General features: G+C 49.1%; 1 protein-coding gene across 1 annotated transcript in view; it reads right to left on the reverse strand.

The window, feature by feature from the left end:
* Positions 1–3,197: 3,197 nt before the first annotated feature.
* The window catches only part of EXOSC10 (exosome component 10), a 20,488-nt gene continuing 14,414 nt past the window's right edge, over positions 3,198–9,271 (reverse strand). The window contains exons 19-25 of the mRNA XM_018559023.1: positions 9,253–9,271; positions 8,125–8,218; positions 7,937–8,010; positions 6,291–6,469; positions 6,145–6,202; positions 4,359–4,438; positions 3,198–3,311 (exon numbers count right to left, since the gene is read on the reverse strand). The exon at positions 9,253–9,271 is cut by the window's right edge and continues 65 nt beyond it. Of these exons, the coding sequence (XP_018414525.1) occupies positions 3,281–3,311; positions 4,359–4,438; positions 6,145–6,202; positions 6,291–6,469; positions 7,937–8,010; positions 8,125–8,218; positions 9,253–9,271 (535 nt within the window). The 3' untranslated portion in view covers positions 3,198–3,280. The remainder of the gene's footprint in view (positions 3,312–4,358; positions 4,439–6,144; positions 6,203–6,290; positions 6,470–7,936; positions 8,011–8,124; positions 8,219–9,252) is intronic.

Consider the following 9,271-nt stretch of genomic DNA (forward strand, 5'->3'; position numbering starts at 1 on the left):
CACGTGGTGACCTGCGGGCTGAGGCCGCCATCTTTAATAGGGGCAGATAAATGGCCGAGTGCCAGGAGTGCCGCGGCCCCCGGTGCGGGGAGGCTGCCTCACAGAGGAGCGGCCTCATCTGCTTTCAAGAGAACCTGTCAGCGCAAAGAATGGAAGTCTAGAGGATTTTTTGGCCCGGGGATTCAACACACACGTTTGCATTGATTTTAAAGGTGGACCTGTACTGAGAGAAATGCAGCAGCTGCTGATCCGTTTTTGGGAAAAATTATATTTGCTGTGACCTTAATCTGCCATCAGCAACAATCATGCAGCCAGTGAAGTCTGAACTCCCCAGATGTATCCCTTTAAGAATCTAGCCATGGAAATCTGTATTTTCTCAGTGCAGATGTGAAAATCACACAATGTATCTATCCAGCCCATCACATGACTCCATATGTCACAATCTGATTGTACAATCTCCTTCAGGTTGATGTCAGACGGCAATTCTAAAGCAGATTAATAGCTGCGTAAACTGGCTGATGCCGCTGGCGGAACTACCACGGGACAGGGCCCTGACGTTCCGCCATGTGGGGGGGGGGGGGGGGCTGAATTGTCAATTGGCTGCGAGGGGCCCATCATGGTTTCTTGCACCAGGGGCCCTGAGGTTTCTAGTTACGCCTCTGACTGATGCCAATGACTTTTAGGCAGGGATGTAAATGTCTTTAGTGGCTGCCCAATGCAGAGACGCAACATGTCTCTGCGTTGTGGATGCATTTTAGGGTGACTCCTTTCCCTCGCAGGGTCCTATGGAGTCACCCTTGTGTGCATCTCCACAAACACAGCAAGGCAAGGCACTCACACACACACCCCCCCCCCCCCCCCTCCCCCAAGCTAGTAAATAGACAGCTGCTGGAGATTGCTGTCCCTTATGATCTGGTACTGGACAGGAAGTTCAAGGACGCAGAGCCAAGCCCAGAGAGTTGGAGCTGTTCACAAACATGATGACTGTTAGTGCTTGAGCAAAAAATATAAAGAAATACTGTGCAGGGAGATGTCTATTTGCTTGATCCAGATTCATTAGGGAAAAAATATTTGTAAGTTTAACATTAAGACTTTGTTATTTCATGTGGATGACACTTTCACATTGGAGGAATTGTTCCATAACCTGGTGGACAAAGCGAATGTGTTGCATGACACCATTACAGTGCTTATCCGGCCCAAACATTTTTTTTTTTTTAAGTTTTGGATACAGTGCGGGATGATCGGAACCTGTGTCGGGTTTTAGGAGGATCTGAGGAAGCCACATCCAGAGATATCGCTATGACCGCAGGCTGGTCGGCTGCTTTTCCACGGTTGCAAATATTTTCAGCCGCGGAGAAGCAGAACCTGAAATGTTGGCTTCCTGTACAACCTAAATAAAATCTCATCATTCGTTTGGAAAGTTTATTGCCTACGTTGCGTTTCTGCTAAATGCAGATATCCAAATAAAGTGAAGGCGGGAACTTTTTATTGGTGTGCGCGTGAAGCCGGACACAGAAAAATGTCAGGCGATTCTCCCCCCGTCATTGCAGGCAGCAGGCTCTGCGCTCCCACAAGGCGGGCGACACATTCATATCAAGAGCCTAAATCTTCCCAATTACATGGATTTACCATTGCTGCTCAGGAAGGGTTAAAGTGACACTAAACTCCGGAGTTAAATCTCCAAAATCCATCCGAGTCCCTAAACTCTGAGCAACAATGTCTCTTATTTGTGTGTCACTCGGCTGTAGATCCTCCAATCATCTCTGAGTTGGTGCTGACACTGTCCTTCCTTCTGGAGGGGGGCCATGTCTGTTCCCCATGGTCCTTGTGTGTGTTGTAAAGTAGTCACCGCTCCAAGTTCCGCCCCAGGATGGACTACAATCTCATGTTTAGTTTACGGATTTGTATTGAGATTTGTAGTCCATCCCGGGAGCGAGCTTGGAGCGGTGACTACTTTACAACACACACAAGGACCATGGGGAACAGACATGGCCCCCCTCCAGAAGGAAGGACAGTGTCAGCACCAATTCAGAGATGATTGGAGGATCTACAGCCCAGTGATACACAAATAAGGTACATCTTTATTAGGGACTCGGATGGATTTATGAGATTTAACTCCGGAGTTTAGTGTCACTTTAAAAAAGGAGAACTATGAGGCGAGTGCTTTTCACTCACCTCATAGTTCTAGCCGACCTGTGACAATGAGACTGTCACAGGTCGGCTCAGTAGATCGGAAGGTGAGCGAACACATACCGGCGTAACCTGCACTGGGAAATGACAGTGGGAGAGCGAACCTTTGAACTGGATTGGCTGTTCTTTGCTCTTCCACTTCTGGTTGGTTATAAATGTGGTCATACGAAGGCTGTAGAGAGCTGGATCAATCACAAGGCAAGCTAGGCAGGAGTCTAGGGCTGTGGGGTGTCCTGAGGGCACAGGTACAACATTCTTATTCCTGCATAGCGCTGAGGATTGCTCAAAGCGAGCGCCCGCCTGGCCTTGCACAAGGGAGCATGCACTTGTAGGCAGTGTTATGTGATTGGGGCAGTACAGGCCATGCAAAGAGGTGCAATCCTTATCAATGGCAATCAAAGACATGGGAGGGAATGTATTAACATGCCCACGGTCCCATTCTGCCTCAAGCCATCTCTGAAATTACATATTTAAAAAGGAGAACTATGGGGTTAAGGTTTTTCCCCATAGAGTAACGGGAGGACACAAACTAGCTGTAGCTCGCGGTATACTGAGACGCTGCAGCTGAAGCGCATCCCGACAATTATGTCTGGATCCGCCCAGCTGCGTGAGTGACAGCTGGCTCTGCCTATCTAGAGGCAGAGCCAGCTGTACCCGCCCCCTCCCCCGTCCGCTCCACCAGTCAGCGCTGGCGGATCGGAGCGGGGAGGGGGGAATCCAGCCCCTCCCCTGTCACGGCAGAGAGCCGTGACAGGATCGAGAGGTGAGCGAACGCCGGTATGTGTTCGCTCACCTCCCGATCTACTGAGCCGACCTGTGACAGTCTCATTGTCACAGGTCGGCTAGAACTATGAGGTGAGTGAAAAGCACTCCCCTCATAGTTCTCCTTTAATATATCAGGCGTCACCTTTACAGAATACAGGAGAATACATCTGGTGGATGAAACACGTGGCTCAGTGCTGAGCAGCAAAAACAAAGTGAACACGAAGCTACGCGGTGCGTCTGTTGACTAAAACTTTAATACAAATAAAAAAAAAAGCAAGCGGCGACAAACTCTGCAGCTCCGCGTCCCACAGACAGGGGGCAGCGCTCATCTCTTCGGCCGGCTGTGTTTGAAGCCCCTGGATGGAAAAATAAACATTCATCAATTTCTATGAACTCAATTCTCCTTCACAAAGAAAGACGATAATCCGATGCGAGGCGACATTGTGCACGGAATGTGATGGAACGTCGGGAGCATTCACTCTCTGATAACAGAGCTCCTCGGAGTAACTGCCACTATAGTAATAGAACTATCACCCCCATCGTCCATATCAAACGTCTACATGATAATTGAATACTTCATTTATGGGATTTGTTTTAGTTTTGGATGAAGTAGGGAAGGGTCAGACCTTCTGTCAAGCTTTCATTGCTGTGTCCTCACTGGGGCAATTCACCCTTTAGGCCCCGTTCACATTGAACGGTTCGCAAATTGCGCGTTTGTCGCGCGATTTGCATTTTGCACGATATCACGCAAATGCTTGCATTGAGCAAGCTTGAACCGCGGCTAAATCCGCTCCAAAAAGGGTCCTGCTGTAGCGACGCACGACCCGCGACAGCAGGACCCTTTGCCCCATTGAGAAGCATTGGAGAGCGATATCGCGCGGTTAAATTGCCGCAATATAGTGGGAATTACCGCACGATAAATCGCTCAATGTGAAGGGGCCTTATAGATCCTGGTGACCCTGGTCACCAATAGAGAACGTGAGAGGAAATCCAAAATGTTAGAGTTGTCCCCAGAACAAGATTTAGGAGGAAATATTCCAATGGGGACAGCAGTACAGGTGACAACTAAGAAGGGAATTCCCCTCACTTTGCAGAGATTTACACCAACTTTCTTTTGCATCTATGGGACAGGAAGTGAAAACATTTCCCCAATGGTTCACAGATGGCTAAAAACAATCTGGTTTAAACCCTTTCCCACTCGATCTAAAAAAAATGTGGTTGGCTCCCATTAATCCAGTCATGTGACAGCCAGCTTCCCAGTCCTCTGATCTCCAGTACTGCCAGTTCAGGATTCGCTAACCTCAAGCTTCCCTTTCTTACATTAGGTGGTTTTATGTAGCGGGACTGAATCTGCCCCTCCCCCCTCTATATGGCGATATAAAAGCAGAAGAGATGCCACTTACCGTTCGGATTTCCCCCCCAAGTAGGACATGCTCTTGTTCCCCATGGACTGGTTCCGTTTCTTTCCCGAAGCTTTTTTCTGCTGTAAGAAGGGAGGACAGGAGGTGTCAGGGTGGCCATCAGATCCCAGGCAGGTTTTGTAACGCAGACCGTTTCCTGCTCCACACTAAAAGGATGCCAGCGGCTTACAATAGATATTGCCCAAGAGCCCAGTCACAGCAGGTCGGCTGCGGATCAGCGCTGAAACACAATTAAAAAAACGCCCAAAACCGCTCTGATCAGCGCGGTGCCATGGAAAGCTGTATGGAAACAGCACTGATCAGCGCCGCAATAATAGCGCGGGGAGCAGTTCGGATAGCGCTGAGCCGCGTTGTCAAATAATCGGTCCCCATAGCAATGTATGGGATCGTTCATGTCGGCGGATCAGCGTGGCCGAACTGCCCTGATGTGAGCGGGGCCTTAGTCTCCTTCTCCTGGCCGCTGTCTGCTGGGAGACAACCCCATAGAAGTCTATGGGGCTGTAATGTGCAGGTGTGGCCAGCAGAGGGACCCATGCCCGTCTGATCTCGGTAAGCACTGATCTGTGGAGGGGGATCATTTAGTTCAGGGGCGGGGGCCAAAAATGTTAAGTGCTGGATAGCTCAAAAAAAAAATATTTTTTGTTTCAATAATTTAAAAAAATATTTTAAGCAGAATTATTACAATTTCAAGGGTTTGGACAGTAAACTGACCAAGCACCAGTGGCTAGTAGTGGTTGCCAACATATTGCGAACCCATAAGATTAGTATACAAGCAATCTGGCATCATGAGGAAAAACAGGGGTGTAGACCTCATGGAGAGACATACAGGTGAAACTCGATAATTAGAATATCGTGGAAAGTTCATTTATTTCACTAATGCAACTTAAAAGGTGAAACTAATATATGAGATAGACTCATTACATGCAAAGCAAGATAATTCAAGCCGTGATTTGTCATCATTGTGATGATTATGGCTTACAGCTCATGAAAACCCCAAGAACCCCAAATCCACAACCTCAAAAAAGCAGATTACATGCAATCAATAAAACAAGGATTGTACATAGAACAATATCGGACCTCTGAAAAGTACAAGCATGCATATGTACTCAGTACTTGGTTTGGGCCCCTTTTGCAGCAATTACTGCAATTACTTTTGCACGATATTCTAATTATTCTAATTTCACCTGTAAATGGCGCTTGGAGAATGGGTGGTAAGAGCATGCAGTGTTAGGGTCCAAAAAGCCTCCTTAGCCCAGGCTGGGTTGTGAACAGAGGGAAACCCGTTGCCAAATTGATAACACATAAGAAGAAGAGGACCAAGAGAAGGGGTGAGCAGCTCTGGCCCTCCAGCTGTTGTGGAACTACAAGTCCCGTGAGGCATTGCGAGACTTACAGCCACAGGCATGACTCCCAGAGGTGAAGGCATGTTGGGATTTGTAGTTAAAGCACAGCTGGAGGGCTGGAGTGGTCTACCCCTGACCAGGAAAGAGTAACAGGGCCAGGAAATCTCTTGTTCGGCATCGTAACCTTTACATCATAACCTTCCCTTCCTGCCATGTATGAAAACCTTGCAGTGTTGGGGGATCTCCGTTCACTACTGGTGTCCTCCAATTCCGATTCGCTCTCCTACGCCGCACGCTGTGGTTCCTCCCACTGGCAGTTAGGTCTCTACATGACATAGGGGCTGGCGGGAAGCACAGGGACCAAAAAGATTTTCCATACACTGGCACCGGGCTTTGTAGAGTCCCACCCTATGTTCGGCACTTACTTTTCCCGGCTGTTCTTGCTTATTGGGGTCAAACTCCGAGCGACCTTTCACATTGCTGCTTCCTGTGTGGGAAAGACGACATTTCTCGGTGTCATACATGGAGAGGAGCACAGAGATCATCACAGGAGGAATTCCTACAAATCTACTCGCCTGCAAACATCTTGAAATCTGACTGGCTGTAGTCGAAAGCGGTGAAGGAAGCCTTGTCCTCGGCTGGTTCCTCCTTCATCTTTTCCGCTTCTTTCATCCTCTTCTTGTCCGATTTCTTGGTCTCGGCTCCCGGCTCGCTGGCCACTCTCTCACGCTTCTTGCTCGCCTCCTCTTGCTGCGGGAATAGATTCAAGTGCATATAAATCAAAGAACAACAATGTAGTATACTGCAGATCACCAGCCCTCATTAGTTTGCTTTTCCAGACAATTTCTTCTTTATTTTCACATGGCTACTTCCTGTCCTAGGGTGACAACGCTCGCTCACTGTACTATATATCTATGGGGGAGCAGCATTTTCAGCCTAGGACAGGACTACACACCATCTCCCCACCTCCTCCATATTATAATCTATCTATCGACTATATATATATATATTATAATCTGTAGTGAGGAGGTGAACTGGACAGGCTTGATAACACTGCAGAGTGCTCTCCGGATCTCTGGCAGGATTGACAGGCGTTGTCTAGAATAGATAGAAATAATAATGTGACAATGCTGTGATCGGCTCTCATTACATGGCCCTGTGCTTGTATGACCTCAGATCTGCTTGGTGAACGTATATTCCCTTATAATTCACATAAACCATATAAATAATAATTCATATAATACACACAATTAATATAAACATACATGAAGCTCCCAGGACTGGAGCCTGTACTATAGCACGCAGCAAAGGGGGATTCCCCACAACCAGAATACAATGTTGATATTGCGGAATCCCCTTTGCCGATAGTTTAAAAGGAGAACTATGGGGTCAGGGCTTTTCCCCATAGTTCTCCTTAGGGTAACGGGAGGACACAAACTAGCGTCCTCCCGCCACCCTAAGCTCAGTATACTGCGAGCTGCTGCTCGCGGTATACTGACGCGCCGCAGCTGAAGCGGATCCCGACAATTATGTCTGGATCCGCCTATCTAGAGGCAGAGCCAGCTGTACCTGCCCCCTCCCCGTCCGTTCCACCAGTCAGCGCTGGAGGATCGGAGCGGGGAGAGGGGAATCCAGCCAAGACAGGATCGAGAGGTGAGCGAACGCCGGTATGTGTTCGCTCACCTCCCGATCTACTGAGCCGACCTGTGACAGTCTCATTGTCACGGGTCGGCTAGAACTATGAGGTGAGTGAAAAGCACTCGCCTCATAGTTCTCCTTTAATGCACCGGCTGTAACACCGGAGCGGAACGTTGTGCACAGGCCCACCTGGAGTGGTAGAATCTTTCTTCTTTCCCCATTCATCCAGTGTCAAGGTTTCTATCTTCTGCCTCCATTATTAGGAAGCATTGTACATTTTAGGGTGCACTGCTCCAAAGCCCTGAATTGGGTCACCATCACGCTTGGAGTGCGGAGAGCCGGCAGGGGCTGGTCCTCTGCCCCAGACTACACAAAACCAGAGACTGGCTGCACTCCCTACCTTCTCCTCCTCCCTCTACCGTGAATTCAGCTTTGTGGGTGAAAATAAACAGGTCAGCGGAGCTCACAGGCCGCACTCTGTTCACGCTGTCTGAATGAATAAAGTTACCAGCGTTTCAAGGAAAGGTCTTTTCCTTTGTAATGTTAAATGTACTAGGAAAGTGACCGATATCTACTCACCGCAGCCTGCTCCCGCGCAGACGACTGATTGGCGGCTTGGCTCTTGAACTCCCGTTTGGCTTTTTCCCTGGCAGCTGTAAACAGAGACGGACGGGATGAGCACACTGCAAGTCCGCCATAAATAACGTTCCCCCTTCATGCTACAAACCACTGTGCCCCTACCCTCCCGCCCCCCCGGGTCCAGTCACCTTTCTCTGCCAGCCTCTTCTGTTTGGCCTCTTCCTTGGCCTTGGCTTCTCGTTCTTGTTGCGCTATAGTCACAAGCTTCCAGCGGTTACTGATCTAGAGGAGGAAGGGAAGATAAAGTCAGATTTGTAGGGAAGAGACCATTCAGTGGTGGACAAGCCATTGAATTGGGCTTACAGGATGATCCTCCAGCAGATAATACCCACAGAGAAGCTGTTAGAAAAACTTGTGCCCTGGGGACTGCCGAGCCTGGAGAGTTCAGTATGCAGATATCAAACTCGACTTCCAAATAGAGAGCTCCGCCATGACCCCCCCACCCCCCTCTCCAGAACATTGATTGCCTCTACTACTGGCCCGAGAGACGTCTATGGTGGATTGCATTAGGGGATCTAGAAGCATACTTAATTTCTGGGTAAGGCGTCTGAATGTTCTCCCCTGTGCTTGTGTGGGTTTCCTCCGGTTCCCTCCCACACTCCAAAGACATGCTGGCAGGTTAAAGGAGAACTATGAGGTGGGTGATTTTCACTCACCTCATAGTTCTAGCCGACCTGTGACAATGAGACTGTAGCAGGTCGGCTCAGTAGATCGGGAGGTGAGCGAACACATACCGGCGTTCGCTCACCTCTCGATCCTGTCACAGCTCTCTGCCGTGACAGGGGAGGGGCTGGATTCCCCCCTCCCCGCTCTGATCCTCCAGCGCTGACTGGTGGAACGGACGGGGGAGGGGGCGGGTACAGCTGGCTCTGCCTTTAGATAGGCAGAGCCAGCTGTCAGTCACGCAGCTGGGCGGATCCCGGCACAATTGTCAGGATCCGCTTCAGCTGCGGCGTCTCAGTATACCGCGAGCTACAGCTCGCGGTATACTGAGCCTAGGGTGACAGGAGGACGCTAGTTTGTGTCCTCCCGTTACCCTGAGAACTATGGGGAAAAGACTTAACCCCATAGTTCTCCTTTAAGTGGCTCCTGCGAAATTGGCCCTCTATGTATGCATGTGAGATAGGTACCTTAGATTGTAAGCTCCTTGGAGGGCGGGGACTGATGTGGGTGTTCTGTATGTAAAGCACGGTGTAAATTGTTGGCGCCATATAAATACCTATAATTAATAAATAGATATTTGCTATACGTTGGACCTTTATTGTTCCACTGGCA

The sequence above is a fragment of the Nanorana parkeri genome, unplaced genomic scaffold (assembly GCF_000935625.1).
Source record: "Nanorana parkeri isolate BGI_ZX_2015 unplaced genomic scaffold, ASM93562v1 scaffold376, whole genome shotgun sequence".
Lineage (NCBI taxonomy): Eukaryota > Metazoa > Chordata > Amphibia > Anura > Dicroglossidae > Nanorana > Nanorana parkeri.